The 16,455-nt window shown below is 44.3% G+C and overlaps 1 protein-coding gene across 1 annotated transcript in view; it reads left to right on the forward strand.

The window, feature by feature from the left end:
- Pde8b (phosphodiesterase 8B) overlaps positions 1–16,455 on the forward strand; it is a 98,491-nt gene that overhangs the window by 15,096 nt on the left and 66,940 nt on the right. The window contains 4 exon segments of the mRNA XM_059276300.1: positions 769–959; positions 4,138–4,197; positions 6,631–6,688; positions 11,933–12,021. Of these exon segments, the coding sequence (XP_059132283.1) occupies positions 769–959; positions 4,138–4,197; positions 6,631–6,688; positions 11,933–12,021 (398 nt within the window).

The following is a 16,455-nucleotide window of genomic DNA, read 5'->3' on the forward strand; positions in this document are numbered from 1 at the left end:
TGAGGCTTCATTCTGAGTGCTCAAGATAGACCCGAAACAGGTTCACGTGATGACAGTAAAGCTTCCCGGCTTCCAACTTCCAGAGATTCTGGATTCCTGAGCTCAAGAGTGCCGAGGGGAATCTGGCAAGGTGCCTGCCACCTTTTCCATGGGTGGGGCTGTGCTTTGCCATGAGGCGAATAGAAGCAAGTCATCCCCAGTTTCATTGTGTCAGCCTCACAGTTCAGGATCAGTCTTGGCCCGTGTTGGCAAGAGTTGGTTGTTTACATTAATCTCACAGGTTGTTGTCAGTACTTTGAAGTCCCTGTGTCTTTACAGCTATCTTTGTGCTGAGCTCAGAGAGCCTCCAGGGACTTGGAAGCAAATACCGTTTGCGCTGAACCAGATGTGTACATTTGCAAATCATCGGGTAACCTGCGTAACCCACGTTACTGACGCTGTCAGTGGTTCTGCTGTTTCCCTCATTTTAAAAATAGGCCGAGCTGTAAGGAAACTTAGAACCGCAGCCAGCAACATCCATCCATTCCTTACTAGACTGACTGAGTACCTATCTGTGTCCAATCCTCTGTCCTCCCAGCTAGCTCCCAGCCAGGCCAAGAACATGGAATAGCTTGTTTGGAGATGCCAGGGATTATCGGAGGAACCAGGATTTGAACCCAGACAGCTTTCCCCGGGAGTCCTGTGTTTAGCCAGTGTACCCGTGGCCTGTTTTCAGTGCAGAACTAAGGGTGAGGATTTGTGTTCAAGATGCTCTTCTTTCTGTTTCAGGTTTTGCTCATCTTTGCAAAGGAGGATAGCCAGAGTGACGGCTTCTGGTGGGCCTGTGACAGGGCTGGCTACAGATGCAACATTGCTCGCACTCCAGAGTCAGCCCTTGAATGCTTTCTGGACAAGCATCATGAGATTATTGTGATCGATCACAGGCAAGCCCGGAACTTCGATGCAGAAGCGGTGTGCAGGTGCCTTTCTCTGTCTAAGTTGCTTAGTAAGCCCCCCCTCCCCCACCCGATCTTCTCTAAAAGAACTTCCTGTACAGACAGCTTTGGGTCCCAGCACTGACCTGGGGGTCATAGACCTGGACTGCCACAGTGAAGGATATGGCTCCTTCCTACAGACGCATCCTTCCTTCCCATTTCTGCACATTTGAATTGCGTTGAATTTAGAAGCTGGACTCGTCCTGAAGCTTGAACATGGTCCCCTCAGCCCCTCCCGAGTATTGCTCATAAAAGAGTCATTAAAATTCACACAGTTTTTACTACACGTAGTTTAGATTTAAAGTAAGTATTTTAAACTTCATTATTCTGCCCCAAAATGAACATCAGAAATGTGTGAAACAGAGATTTTTCCATGCGTGACACAGATGGGTAGATCCTGTAGCAGGCTTCCCAGACATGGGGAGAAGAAGGCGGCCACGTTAGCAGCAGAGTCTTCCTGGGGTCCATGCCCCCACTTGTTTGTACAGATGCTCACACTTTGGGGAGCAAGTACCTGTCTATTCATAAATAAACATTGTCCATGTTAAGAGTTTGCTCAGGATGAACTGAGCCATCAGCAGAAGTGGAATGCTTGGAAGTTGGCCTGAAAGAGTCATTAATTAATCAAGAACAGGACAGAGGCCAGTTACAAAGAGGGCTGGACTTTTATTGAATATTAGTAAATGAAAGGTAGAAAAATTCTTAAAACTTTTGGTATACTGACAAAAATATTAATGGATTAAGAGTTGGGTTTTTTTTTTTAATCGCAGGCATTACCTTGCTATTTTTTTATGACTTGCATTTTCCCAAAGACTTTTTGTTAATTAGCCAGTGTTTAAGTGTTTTAACGGTTTCAAATCTTGCTTTTCTCCATAGAAATATTTTCCTATTTAGTAACACACACACACACACACACACACACACACACACACACACACACACTGCTATTTTTACTATTAAGAAATATATTTTCACCCATCAGTGGTGGCACACGCCTTTAATCCTAGCACTCAGGAGGCAGAGCCAGCTGGATCTCTGTGAGTTCGAGGCCAGCCTGGTCTACAGAGTGAGATCCAGGATAGGCACCAAAACTACACAGAGAAACTTTGACTCGAAAAACAAAAAAAAAAAAAAAAAAAGGAAGAAAGAAAGAAAGAAAGAAAGAAAGAAAGAAAGAAAGAAAGAAAGAAAGAAAGGAAGAAAGAAAGAAACTTTCTTACTGACCGGATATAATGAAGCACATCAGTTATCCCAGCACTTGGGAGACTGAGGCAGGAGGATTGCTGAGTTCAAGGCCAGCCTGGGCTATATAGCAAGACACCGTCTCAAAGAACAAACAAACAAACCGAACCAAACATACCTTCTTTCTAAATGATTTTCAGGGTAGAATTGGGTCCTGACTCTCATAGGCTGGTCTCATATGGCTCTGTAATCAAACGCTGCTGCTCGTATGCCAGCGTCCCCTAGGGTCTAGGTTAGGTAACCTTTGTACTCTTCCTTAGCTATAGAAGCATGATGTCTGTGCCTCTGTTATAGCTGCTCAGAAAAGCAGTGGGGGGCGTGAGGTTCAGAAGGAAGTTGTGTGTCTCTATGTGCTTGCTGACTGCTACTGGTCCTGTTAAGGCAGCCAGGTTCTTAAATGATTGACAGCCAGCAGTGTTCTATACAGAAGTGAGTGGGGGACCTGTGCCAGCAGAAGGACATCCCTTACTGTGGTCTGTGGACCTAGGTCCCAGGCTTTTTAGCTATACTAAACCTTCCTTCATTTAGCGTACTGACTCCAGACTGTCATACTTCCAGATCTCCCTTAGTCCTCTTATCAGAAAGACGTCCAAGTCCCTCTTAACACAAATACCTCTGGGGAGCAGGAAGTAACCCAAAAGATAGGCACCAGTCACGAAGGAAGCCAAGAGACTATTCCCGCTCAGCATATGCAGTACTTGAGTTAGCCTCTGTGTAAGTCCAGGCTCTTTGAAGGTGACCTAGCAGTGTGTCCATGGCACGTCCCTGGGTGGGAGAGGCTACATTAAAGGGAGATGTATACAGCATCTCCCTGGATCTCAGAGAGTGCTTCTCGGACACTGTTTTTTTCATATGATGGAAACAGGTACTTCTCTGAGTGTCTATACATTAGGCTCCTAATGTAAACTGAGTCTTCGGGAACCTGCTCTGTGGGAGGTTGGATGGGAACAAGAAGTGATGAGTGCCAGCCCTGGAGTGGACCTGTCTAGACTCCCTGCCCTTGGTGATGAATAGTCCCTCTTAGAAAGATCTCAAAATAAGCAGAAGTCAGACCACAGGTATAGGCTAAAACAGTCAATGCCGCTGTCCATGGATTCAAGAATGCGGCCCTTTATTAAAAGCTTGGCCAATTCATGAAGCCCTGACCAGACTAGTCTAGATTCTGAGCGTCATGCATCTTGTAAGGTTCACAGACCTCAAAATCCTATAATCTGTATGCATTTAACTGTCTACAGGTGCTTCCGGTTTAGCAAATCTGACAGTTATTTAATCTTTCTCCAGCCCGGCTGATGGCCAAGTATAGAAGCATAAAGGACAGACTGACTGGGGGAGGGGCACCCTCTGAATGACCTTTAGCACTTGTCTGTCCATCTGCCAGCAAGTCCTTTAACTTTTATTGTTAGGTTAGTCTTCTGTATGACCTCCTGGTTTGAAAGAAAAGGAGTCCAGCCTCGTTAGCTGCATAGGCACAAACCGATCGTTAAAGGACTGCAGTACTGCCATACTTCTAAAGAGAGAGTCAGATTTCAATCAGAAAACATGAAAATCAAGTGGAATTTGCCAATTTTGAAGTAGAAAACTGGAGTGTGACCTGTTAGAAAATTGCTCAGGAGTTTAAAACAGATAGATAGATAGATAGATAGATAGATAGATAGATAGATAGATAGATAGATAGATAGATGGATGGATGGATGGATGGATGGATGGATGGATGGATGGATGGATGGATAGATAGATAGATAGATAGATGCTATTATCCCAGTTCACAAGGTCGTCTTTCTTTGCTGTCTCATGTGTGTTCTGAGACTTTTTCTCTGAAGGCCGATTTGATTCAGTACCACTATCAGTGCAGAGAAGTCTCCATAATAGTTTAATGTAACAGAGCCCAGATCACTGCTTGACTTGAAGCTTCTTTTTACAGATCAATCCGGGCCACTAACCCCTCCGAGCACACTGTGATCCTGGCTGTGGTTTCACAAGCGTAAGTACACCCCCACCCTACCCCAGCAGCAACCCCATCCCCTACAGCATCCTTACTCCAGCAGCATCTCCCAGCCACAACAGTACCTCTTACCTCCATCAGCAGCCCCTACCCCCAGCAACACCGCTCAATACCAGCAGCACCCCCACCCCAGCAACACCTCCCACCCCCAGCAGCACCCCCACCCTCAGCAACACCCCCCACCCCCAGCAGCACCCCCACCTCCAGCTGCACTCCCACACCCAATATTACTATTCCATCTGAGACACTTATGATGCAATCCAGTTTTTGAACCAGCTCTGTGATGGGCATATCTTAGACTGTACAATGCCACTTCTAGAACTTTCTCTGAGGGCTTTGTTTTCCAAGTTTCCAAAAATATTTAGGCTCCCCCCCATCTCTCTTACATAATTGCTGCTAGCACGTTTTCACACACTTCAGGGGGAAAACAGGTTTCTCATCATCATGACATGCCAAAAATGAGTAGAAAAGCTGAGAACTCTGGAGAGAACACTGCTCTGGTTCATCTTTTTTTTCTTTGAGGAAAATTAGAGATGGGAAAGCACTTGAGTTTTCACTTAAGACTGTGGCATGAGAATACAGAGGCACCAAGCCCATCGGAAGAAAAGAATTGTGGGGCTTAGGTGAGGTCTATTGTGTGGCTAACAGCAGCCCATAGGCTTAGGTTGGTTTGGGACTGCAAAGAAGATTGGCTTGGCTGTTGGTACACTGACACCCTGGAATGAGAAACTGTTCTGTTGGGTTTAATGTCTGGAATGTTCTGCACTTAAAATGCAAGGGCTGACTGAAAGAAAGAAGTAGTTTGTATGTGCTACAATGCTTGGAATCCTTGCCAGTGGCAAATTTTGTTGTAGTCAGTCAATGGCTGTCATTAGCTTCAGAGAGACTAAGATCTTAATTAGGACCCAAGACCTGTTGGATTAGGCTCTGTTAGGGCGTTTGGCACAGCTTCTGCCACAAAGGAGCAGATAGGCCAACATCTCTGACAAGGAGGTGTGGGGTTTTCCAGGGCAGGCTAGCCCAGGGGGAGTTGATATATGTGCCCTGTAGGTCACACTAGCACGAGAGGAAGCCGTGGCTGCAGGGGCCTTCCCTGATCAGAGCCCTGTGTTGAAATGCTACATTTTGAGGCTCTCTACTTGATGGCTCCCATGGGCTGTGGTCCAAATAAGGTGAAGCTCTGTCCTTATGGATGCCGAATCCCTGCCGTCCTGGTGGGAGACTGATTCCAGAAAGAATGAGTGGGGAACTGAGGGATGCCAGTCTCCTTCTCCACTTATCTCCAGAGATCCGAATAGGATCATACAGCCTTGGTCATGATCAGGGAGACCACACTGCACAGCATCTCCCAAGGCCACTTATTACCTAGGTCCCCAAATGCCTTCTGTCCTTTTCATTTATCAAAAATGTTCATGAGGCCTTGACTAGGAGTGGTTTTCTATGGCTTGTTAAGATATTTCTGGGTTTTTGTTGTCAAATGCTTCTTATACAGAGCATGATACTAAATGAGTGCCTCCGTGTTTGCCATTTAGTTTAGGAAATAGGATATTATTACATTGGAATCTTTACTTCCTTCATAGAAGGCAGAAAGTCGGGAGTAAGGGAAACAGTTTCTCGGGCAGGAATCAGCTGTGGGTAGAGCCACAGACAAACTGGGCCCTCTATTCTGTTTTCTAATGACTTTTCCACCCAATGCCTCTCCTGCTTGTCTTCCCTAATTTTTAAGGTATGTATCCTATGCAAATTTCTGGCTGTCTCAGGGACCCTCTTTCAGTTTCTCGATCGTGACAGTTGAGTTTTGAGACATCCTCATGACATGCTGGTCCCCACCCTACCTTTTCACTCATGGCCCAGCTCCAGGCTCAATACTGAAAACTGTCTCAGGAGACAGGTGACCATGGCCAGTTTTTGTTTTCCTTCCTTCTGGATTTCTGTTCAAATTTACACTTCTTTCCCATTTGGTTGCACGGTCCTGTAGACTGTAAGGTCAGGTGTCTGCATCACCTTGAGATTTGGGCCCAGCTAGATCTTGGAGTAGGAGTTGTGCATCCAGTTGGGTTAGGGATGGTAGCCTTGTGATAAGCAGCATGCTTGACATCTCCGTTTATGGGACTGTTCTCCTATATCTGCTCCGACCCCAAAGGAAAACCCAGAGTTACAGTGGCTCACCCGTGTGCCGGGAGCACTTCCAGCACACTGCTGTTGCTTCCCCTCCTGCCTGTGTTCTGCTCACATCTGGAAGACAGATTGTGGGTTCTGTGTCCCTGAAGGCAGGTGCTCCCTGGGCACACGCTGCTCGGGAAGCCTCTCCAGAGCGAATGCCAATGGCCTCATTGCTCTCTCTCCATGTTTCAGTGTGAGGAATCCTGGTTTTGTATCTGCTGAGTGACCACCTTTTCTGCTTTGCTGCAGATCTGATGACCATGAAGAGGCCTCAGTTCTTCCTCTTCTCCATGCAGGCTTCAACCGGGTATGTATGAGGGGACCGAATACCTCTCTCAAGGGCAGGCACCGCGCTCCCTCGCTCTCCCTTGAGAGCAAAGCACACAGCCATGAGAGCTGTTAGGGGAAACAGGCCCCAGGACTGTGAGCCAGGGAATGGGAGAGGCTGCATGTGAATGGAGTGGCAGTGAGCAAGTGACTAGCAAGTGCTGGTCAACCGTTTGCTTCCGGCCATCTTAATTCCATCTATCATAGCAGCTGATACATAATGACAATAAAATACCTCTTCTATCAGATCGAAATCCAGCAGTCTCAGAGTGACCCAGATAGCTCCATCCTACCAGTCAGCTCCAGCATGTATGTGGGTGGGGTCATAGAGAGATGATGTGCCAAGTGGCCACTTAGGTTCTCTGCTCACCAGGAGGCTGCCCAGAGCTTTTAAATTGAGAGCAGGTTCATGGTGGCTTGCGAACCATTGATTAACACCAGAAAAAGAGAAGTCTCCAATTTGAAGGATAACTATATGAAACACACGGATATCAACTTAAAGATTAAAACTGATTGTCCTAGGCAAGGAGATACAGACATATAACTAGGATTGCAAGGTAAGGGTAAAAAACTGAATTTCAGGCAAAGCTATGTGTGGGCAAATGGAAAGAAAACAACGGAATTAATTTAAAATAAAGAAGAAAAAGTGGAGTGGAAAAAGAAATGTGAATATTAGACAGAGTAATATAGAAAATGTATGGAGTCCTTCACATTTTTATGATAAACATATTTATTCCTGCTATTTTTTAAAAAATGCTTTATTTTAGGTAAAAATAGAGTAGCGATCCATAATTGATTTTGTAAATTTTACTGATAGTCTAAACTCAGACAAATGGTCCTATGAGTTCTTGGTGTTTTGAGTAATAATGGTGTTTTACTATTCTTGATTGAAAATGAAAATCCCTGATTGTAGATCACGGAGAAGTGGTAACTTCTTTTGTGTAGCAGTCTCTCTGTGCTTTGGCATGCTTCAGCCTGGAAACAGAGCCTATGGAAGATGTGAGGCAGCCTGGATTGTAACGTGTAATAGAAACGAACGCGTCTAGGTTGCAACATTCCACACTTTCCTAACACTCCTTCTTGTGTGTGTCTGCCGTCTCTTCCTGTGACGGTTGGCATTTGTCTCTGAAAGCTTCCCTTATGTGCAGTGCTTGAATAGGGATGCCTAAGAAAATACCTCCAAGTTTGGGAACCCAGAAATGCCAGAGGACAGTCAGCAAAGAAGCCGTGTGACTGCCATTTTTTAAAACTCATTCATTTTCTAGAAATAACTCTGCAATTATTCACATGTTTTATTGATCGTCTGTGTCTCCTGGGCCACACCACTCCACTGACCTTTCCAAGTGTGAGTCAGGACTCTGAGCGTATGGGGACATTGGCTTTCCTGGTCATATTGGTTTTCCAACTGAAGGATGACCTTGATATGCTGTTGGCTTTATCAATTAGGAGGCACATTGGTCTCTTGAGTGGCCTTGGAATTCTGCTTCAGTTCAGTGATCTTTCCTCCAAGCGGTTTTGTGTTGTGTCATTTAGAGGATAGCTTCCTCACCAGAGGATGGACATTGTACATCTGTTGGCAGGAAAGCTTAGAAGGGAATGATTGTCACTCTTTAGGTACAAATATTAAGAAACAAAGGTTGACTGTTTTTTGGTTTTGGGTTTTTGGGGTTTTTTGTTTGTTTGTTTGTTTTTTGTTTTTTGTTTTTACATTGTGCTACTCCACAATGTCTCCTGTGCCCAGGTCCAAATGTGCCAAACACATGGAATGAACCCATGGTGAATGGGAACTTACAAGACAGCGCCTATCAGGGATTACCTGGTGTTCTGAATGCTGGGTCTGATTTGATCAAGGTCATTCACCAATGGATCAGGGTTCCCCCAACCCCTCAGGTTTTCTCCCAGGGAAATACACAGTATCCGTGATGGCTTTCTCTATGTGTTGTGGCCTCGCCACTGTGGAGGATCTCCAGGCAGCCGCTGTACTTGTTTGGGAAAGATCTTGTCTTTGGCAGCTCTCTATCTAAGTAATTTCTGGATATGCCAGCTAGTCTTGCCTTCTGCAAGGTTGTTCCTCTTCCCTGATTTGTTTTGATTAAATCACTTGCTCAAACTTGGCTTTGTATTACTAGCTACCGGGCCAGCACGTTGGTCTGTGATCCCTGAGTGGGGATCCAGGAAGAAACTGTGTCACCCATTACACCCCAACAACTCCCTTTGAAGCCTTTAGAGCCCTGAGCACGTGACCAGCTGTCGTGATGCCCAGCCCACACTGTGCTTTTGGAAACCAGCATCTTGCCCAATGCAGCTGCTCTTACATTCACCTTCATGTGCCTTTTTTTTAAAGCCTGAAATGATGCTTATTCATCTCAACAAGTATTTATGGGGCAGGCTCCACGTGCAAGGCAATGTGTAAGGCATGCTGGGCTCACAGCTGTGAGCCACACTTCTCCCTGGAGAGACTTCCTTTGGAGTGGGAAGTCGAGGAGCTACAATGTATTATTTATCAGGCCCAGTTCCAGGTGATTTGCTTAATTTTTCTCAACATATGAAAGATTTGATATTTTCTCCGGAGGAAACAGGGCTCCAAAATCTGAATAGCTTGCACATTCATAACAAAGGCAGGGATGCAGATGTACATTCACTCCTCATTCTGTCTTGGGTCCACCCACTAACGGAGTTTTCTGCCATGCTGTGGAGTACTCTCCCAAGAGTTCCTGTGTTCCATGGAAAGCAGCCTCCTGGGCGAAAGTGGTTCTGGTGAATCTGTAGACTGGGTCCTCCTCCTTCCAGTAAGAACCCCCAGCACGCATTGGCAATTGAGCATGTCAGCCTACAAGATGTTCTGAGGGCCCCCAGAGTCGAAATCCATGCATCTCAGCATCATCTAAACTCGCTTAGCATGGAAATTTCAGTATGTCTAAAATGCATCAGCTACCCTGATAACGGTCACTGGCTGGGACAGTTTTCACTTGTGTAAAACCTCAGGCAGATGTGAGTCTTGACCAACTTTGCTTTGTGACTGAAAGAGCAAGCATTTCCTTTCTGCCTGTGTTGGTGGCTTTTCCTTTTCTTAGCCCCTCTCCACGCCACTTGGAGAATAAGAGGCCTGTGGAAAGTTAGAGGGCTTTGACTGTATTCCTCGAGGAAAGACCATCCACTCCAGGGGTGTGTGTGTGTGTATGTGTGTGTGTGTGTGTGTGTGTGTGTGTGTGTACACACTCACATGCTGAGACAGAAGGGGAGAGAGGAATTGGTTTTTCTGTCTAGCTGACTTGATTGAAGGAAGTCTATAAATGGACCTTCCGGCTGGGTCTGGCTTGCCCCCTCCATCTAGCTAGCTGCCTGAGGAGCACTGATGTAACTGGGTAGTTTGGAATCCTTTTTTGCCCCTTAGTGCGCTAGCTATGTGCTTAGAAAGTTTTGCAAAGTTTATATGTTCTTTATGAGTTAAAAATGTAAGACATTTTCTTCGGTCATAAGGAAATCTGTTTCCTTACCATTTTTTACTGGCTTTTTTTTTTCTGCTTTTCTCCTTTCTCATAAGAGCATTGCCGTGTTCATATGAGAGAAATGCATGATTTCTTGTATGTCCTACACCAAGTAATGTGCTCAATTGAAAAGCTGTAAAGAAGGGCTGGAGAGGTACTCAGCAGTTAAGAGCACTGGCTGCCCTTCCAGGAGACCCAGGTTTAATTCTCAGCACCTACTTGGTGGCTCACAGCTGTTGATAACTCCAGTTCCAGGAGATCCAACCCTGCCCTGGCCTCTGTGGGCACTACATGCATGTGGTACACATACATAAATGCAGGCAAAATTTTTTTAAAAAATGATGTAAAAATGAGTTTGGAATCATTGAGAAGCTTCTGCTGTCTCTGCCCGGCATGAAGTGCATGTCACAACTCTTTCATGAATGGTGTTGCACATTGTTTTGTTGGACTTTAGGCTTTGCTTATGCATTTACTCAACTCACTAAGGGTTTGTAAATATGTGAAAGCTTTTTTTTTTCCTAATTGAGATGAAAGTAAGCCCATTTTAAAGTGAACAATACAGTGACATTTAGAGCATTCGTGATGTGCAATACCCACCCCCAGCCTCCTTTGAAAGCATTTCCCTTAGCCTCAAGTTGCTGCTAAGCAGTCAGTCCCGGCCCTGCTTCCCAAGCTCTGGCAAGCATCAGTCTGCAGTCTGTCTGTAAGGATGCATCTGTCTTGATACTTTGCATAAATGGAATCATATAGGTGTGGCTTTTGGTGTTTAATCTTCTCTCACTTAATATTCTTGAGGGTTTTGCATTTCCTTCCTATCTTATACCTGAATAAAATGTACATAACACAATTCATCTCTTCATAGACTGTTATTCTACCCCATGTAAGTAAAGCTGGTGTGGACCTGATCATACAAGAGTTTGCTTGAGGTAGCCATTTTCAATTCTCCTGGTTTATATACCTAGAGTTTAATTTTTGAATAACACATACACTATTTTCCACAGTGACTAAACCACTTCATATTGCCATCAGCAATGCATAGGACTTTGATTCTGCACATTTTTACTAATAGTTATTTTTCTTTCTTTAATTGTACCTATTTTAGTGGGTATGAAATGACATCCTATTATGCTTTTGGTTTCTATTTCTTTAATCTTTTGAGGTTGGACATCCTTCACGTGTTTGCAGAACAAATATTATACGTTTTCTTGGAGAAATGTCTGCTCCTCTCCTTTGCCTAGTTTTTCATTTGATTGTTCTTCTGTTGTTGAGCTCACTAAGACCTCGAATAAGCTCTGCATTTGGCACCCAAAAAATTCAGAACAAGGCCAAGAACACTACCATAAAAATGAACCAATGGCACATTGCAGCCTGAGCACGCTGCATATCGAGTTGCAGGTTATGGTTAACGGGATCTAGCCGGAATGGTTCAGTCATTAGCAGGGCTGGGGAGGCACGCTATGCTCTTGTATGCTTCCTTCGCTGTGACTCCTTGTAATGAAGTTTCCCTGTCTCTGTTATACAGTGAGCCAAGGGCATCGCCTGTTCCAATTCGTTCCTCTGACATTTGAATAAGCACTTCACAGTCCTTGACAACTTTTCTCTGTCACCCCTTCCTATCTACAAGATGTCTTGCATAATGAACTACCTGGGGGCAGGAACAACTGTTAAGTTTCTCTGTTTGACTCTCTAAGAAATAATTGGAGATGTCTTATGCATTATCTTTGCTTTCTTTTCAGAGATTTATGGAGAATAGCAGCATAATTGCTTGCTATAATGAACTGATTCAAATAGAACACGGGGAAGTTCGCTCACAGTTCAAATTACGGTATGTAGCAACGTAAGACAATACGTGAAGTTAACAATGCTTTAGAAAAAACTTAACTGTCAACAGGCCAAAGTACACAGGTTTTTAACTGATGTCTGGGATTTTGAAACTGTGAGACTGCCAGCCAATGGCAGTACGTTAACTAGAGCCCCTTGGTGTGATGAAATAAATTGAAAGCATGTCTTTTTTGGCAATATCTTCTACTGTTTGTGGCAGTGTTAAAATCATAGTCTAGGAAGTCTGGCTCAAGTTTTGTATAATTAGATTGAGATTAAGAGCATACTTTAAGAATCACTTTCAACTTCTGACTTCCAACTTCATAAATTCCTACTTGGGTTGTTATAGTCGGGGAAGCCAATAAGTACATTTATTACTCTAGCCACCATAATGGCTATGTGGCAATTTCATGAAGTCTGCCTGTGGCCTCGGTATGCAGGGCATATCGTTGAGACACCAACTTTAGGTCTCTTGGTTTGTATGCAGCGCTTTCAGAGGTGGTTTCTCTCTGGCTCTCCATTCTGCATGGAGCTCGTTATGTATCATCTCTACTTCTAGGCTCTCTTGGAATATCAGGGTATTTAGCACCCATCTAGTCTAGTCCAAGCACTGTTCCGGCTTGCTGCTAACACCTAATTTCCTCATCCTGCCCTCTTCAAGCCAGAGAACATGAGTATACCTTTGGCCCTGTGGAAAGAGCAGTTTTAGAGATTCCTGCTTCCTTCGGGGACATCTCTGCATGGCTTCTCTCTCTGGGCAACTAAGAGGCACTTCTTGGTACCTGGTGCCCAGTGCGAAGACCAAGAGAAGACCTCCCTACCATAATTATACTTTTAATCTTCATTACTTGTTTTGTATCCAAATCTGAGAGAGAAGCTTTAAAGCTAATTCTCTCCAGTCCCTAGGAAGCAAAATGATTGGCACAGAAGCAGGCGGCCCACGTCTGGGGAGTTGCTTTTGGTGACTACAGTGGTGTAAGAAATGACATGTTAGAGTAAGCAGTCAGTCTCTTAGACGGGAATGTGGTGTTTTTGGGGTGTGTGTGTGTGTGTGTGTGTGTTTTAACGTTGATGCTGCCACCGAGCTGAGTTTACTCTTTGGGACCCCCATGGTGGCAGAAGCAGATGATTCCAACAGGTTACCCCTTGACCTTCATGTGTGTCGTGCTGTGAGTGTGCATAACACACACACACACACACACACACACACACATACACACACAAATAGTAAGTAATAATAAATAAATATTTTTTTAAAGTAAAAGTATGTCAAGACGGTGGGGATTCTGATATGTGAGAGGTTTTGATAGCTCAAGGCCTTAAGGAATAACACCAAAGACATTTTGAATGTTTAAATAAGTTAAATCCCTTGGTTTCTTTTTATCTGTTTGTTTACTTCAGGTAACTTCATACAAATTTTCTAAAAAAAAAACAACCAACAACAACATTCACTTTGCTTCAGTAATTTATTCTTTTTAATAATGTACATTAAGTGTATGTATTTCCGGGGAAGCTCTGTTGATTTTAATTGAGATTAAAACAACTTAGAACTTTGAATTTTGATGTTTTTGCAATAAATAAAAAGAGAAAGGAGATTTCATTGTGGTTTGATCCTTTAACTTTATTTCTTACACTAAAAGCAGGTGACCCATCATTTTGTCGCTGTCTCCAGCAACCCCTCATGCTAGTTTGAATCAGTGCTTCTTCTGTATTCTTAGGACCAGAACATGTGATGGCCCCTGTTAGATGGTGCCCCAATCCAGATTCTGCAGAGATTCGGGCACTGGGGGTTCCTTCAGGGAGGCTTAGGACACCTTGAGCGTGGTTAGTAGGACACAAGCAGGCCTGGAGGTCTGAAGCAGCCCTGCCAGCCCCGACTTTAGGTCAATGTGCTGCTGAGATCTGCGTAGACCAGGATGTGTGTGGGAGCACTCATGGTCTCATCATATCATAACTGCAAGTTTCTCAGCTCCTAACAGTGTAAGCACCACAGCGGCTCATCCGCTCTCCAACAGGAACTGGCTGGGGGCGTTGGACCCATTGCTGGGGTCATAAGGGAACGCTCATGTTCTTCATGTAAGTTAGCTTGGAACAGTAAATGGACTTAAGCCAGGAAGCAGTGGCCCCAGGAAGCAGTGGCCCCAGGAAGCAGGGCTTCCCTCATTCTTGGATGCTCTTTTCCTCTCCACCTGTGATACTGTTGGTTTTCTGTCCTTCCCTCAGCCTTGCTTGAGTTCACTCCCTTTGTGGGGCTGGGGGTACATGCACATTGCTTGAATCTCCCTGGGCCTACAAAATTTAGACCCAGCAGACAGAGGACAATGATCTAGATAATGACCTTGCTCCAGCTCTTGAGGGCATTCAAGGACACGTAGAACATCTATCTACCTGTACCCCAAGGCAGACAAGCAACTATGGCATTTGTTAAAGACTGGGAAATGAGCTCTTTGTTATACAATGCCAGAATAATTATAGTCTAATTATGTAATACTTTCCCCTACAAGTCCGCCCCCAGCTGCAGCTAAATATGTAGCATGCCTGTCATTCTGCAAGGACACAGCCTGCACTGCAGGATGCAACCAGTGTTGAAGCTGGACACTTCAGTCCAGGACTTGGAGAATGGTGACTACCATCTATACTTTACAAAACAAACAAATCACTCAAGTCTGATCTAATTGAGCAAATGATGGGGTTTAACTGTGAACTTCCTCTGTGGAGAATAAATTTTAGGGCCATCAGACCTAATCCCTTCTGTGCACATTTGTTGAGTTCCTCTACTGAACCAAGTTCATGAATGGCAGTGTCCAGGATGAGCCAGGATAAATGGTGAGCATGTCGCTCTTCTAATGTTCTTGGGCTTTTTTTTTTTTTAATCATGAAAAGACCTTGTCACTAAAATAAAGACAGTGATTTATCCACCTAACAGGAGTTTATGATCATACAGTTCCAGTGTTTCTTCTCATTATTAGTGTAAGAGTTGCACAGAAATCATGTTTATTTTGCTCAGACCTTAGGACACCAGCAGTCTTCAGTTTTAGAAAGATTCGGGGCCTGATGGGAGAAAGTCTGCCTTGTGGAGCACCACATCTCTCATTATGAACACACATGCAGAGCCTTTATCTTCATGTGGGTTCTGTGCAGTAGCCAATGTGGTGCAGCTGTGGGTGCAGAGCTGTAAACACTTAAAATAACCATCCCTTCTCATCCTTGCCACCACCCATGACTGCCACCAAGTAGCAATCCCATGATTCCCCATGCCTATTCTTCTGTCTGCCTCGCTAATTGTGAGCCCCTGACTGGATGTGAACTTGTGTTCAGAAGCTTCTTAAAAACCATTGCCTTGCTCAGTCCTACCCTTGTTTAAGGTGGTGTGTGCATATTCGTGCATGAGTGTGTGTGTGTGTGTGTGTGTGTGTGTGTGTGTGTGTGTGTGTGTGTTCCGTTTGGGTAGAATTCAGATGAAATACCTTTCTAAGATATGCAGAACAGCATATGTCCATCCTAGCCACAATTGACAAGAAAATATTGAGAGCTGGGAGTGCCCTCTATGTGATCCCAGCTGCCTACCACCCTGGTTGCAGGGCTAGAGCACAATTGGGTATTCTATACTGCATGTGTGTGCTTTGCAGCCCCTGTACCACTGTGCTGTTTATGGACTTTGTACCTGTACTTATGTGTCTTTTCCATCTGAACCTTTGAAACTCTTAAGGCACAGTATAAATGCTTACATTACCCATTATCTTCTCTTCTGTTTCTTTTTTTTTTTCCTCCCAATTTCCTAACCTCTAACCTTAAGGATAAAAATTAAGGACATCTGAGATGCAATTCATGGTTCCCAAGAACAGAAACTAATAAGGCTACAGTTTTTCTGCCTGAAAAGTATGAATAATTAATACAAGCAATTAGGTTCCGTGGTTCTAGGAACATGACTCAAATTGATTGCCCCATTTTTTCTGTGGGTTTACTTAAATAGAGCCATCAACCTAAAGAAGTTGAATAGCCCAAATATCACAGCTGATCATTCATGGCATGGTGGAGATAGGAAGGAGAATACTGTGTTGTTCCTGTTCCTGACACTGTCCCTTCATGTCAGTGGGCAGTATAGGGATTTGCTGTGTCCTTTTGGGCATTATATCTACTGAAGAGTTTAAGTTTTATGGATAATCAGGAATGTAAGGTTGAAAAGCTCTTAGACTTATTTAAGAACTGCCTTGAGCACAGACAAAATGATCACGCTGAAGCACCAGTTTGCACATTGAGTTGAGATGTACAGATAACCTCCTGGAAAACCCCACGCCAGAGAGGAGCCTGACAAGATGTGTTCATTAGAACTTAATTACCCAGCTCTCAAAGTTGACAAATTAGCCTACGTGGAGTCTGTGTCTCCATGCATCACTTCTGAAAGGTAGTTAGTCTCTGGAACGGCTTTCCCATGGAG

The sequence above is a fragment of the Peromyscus eremicus genome, chromosome 11 (assembly GCF_949786415.1).
Source record: "Peromyscus eremicus chromosome 11, PerEre_H2_v1, whole genome shotgun sequence".
In the NCBI taxonomy this organism is placed as follows: Eukaryota; Metazoa; Chordata; class Mammalia; order Rodentia; family Cricetidae; genus Peromyscus; species Peromyscus eremicus.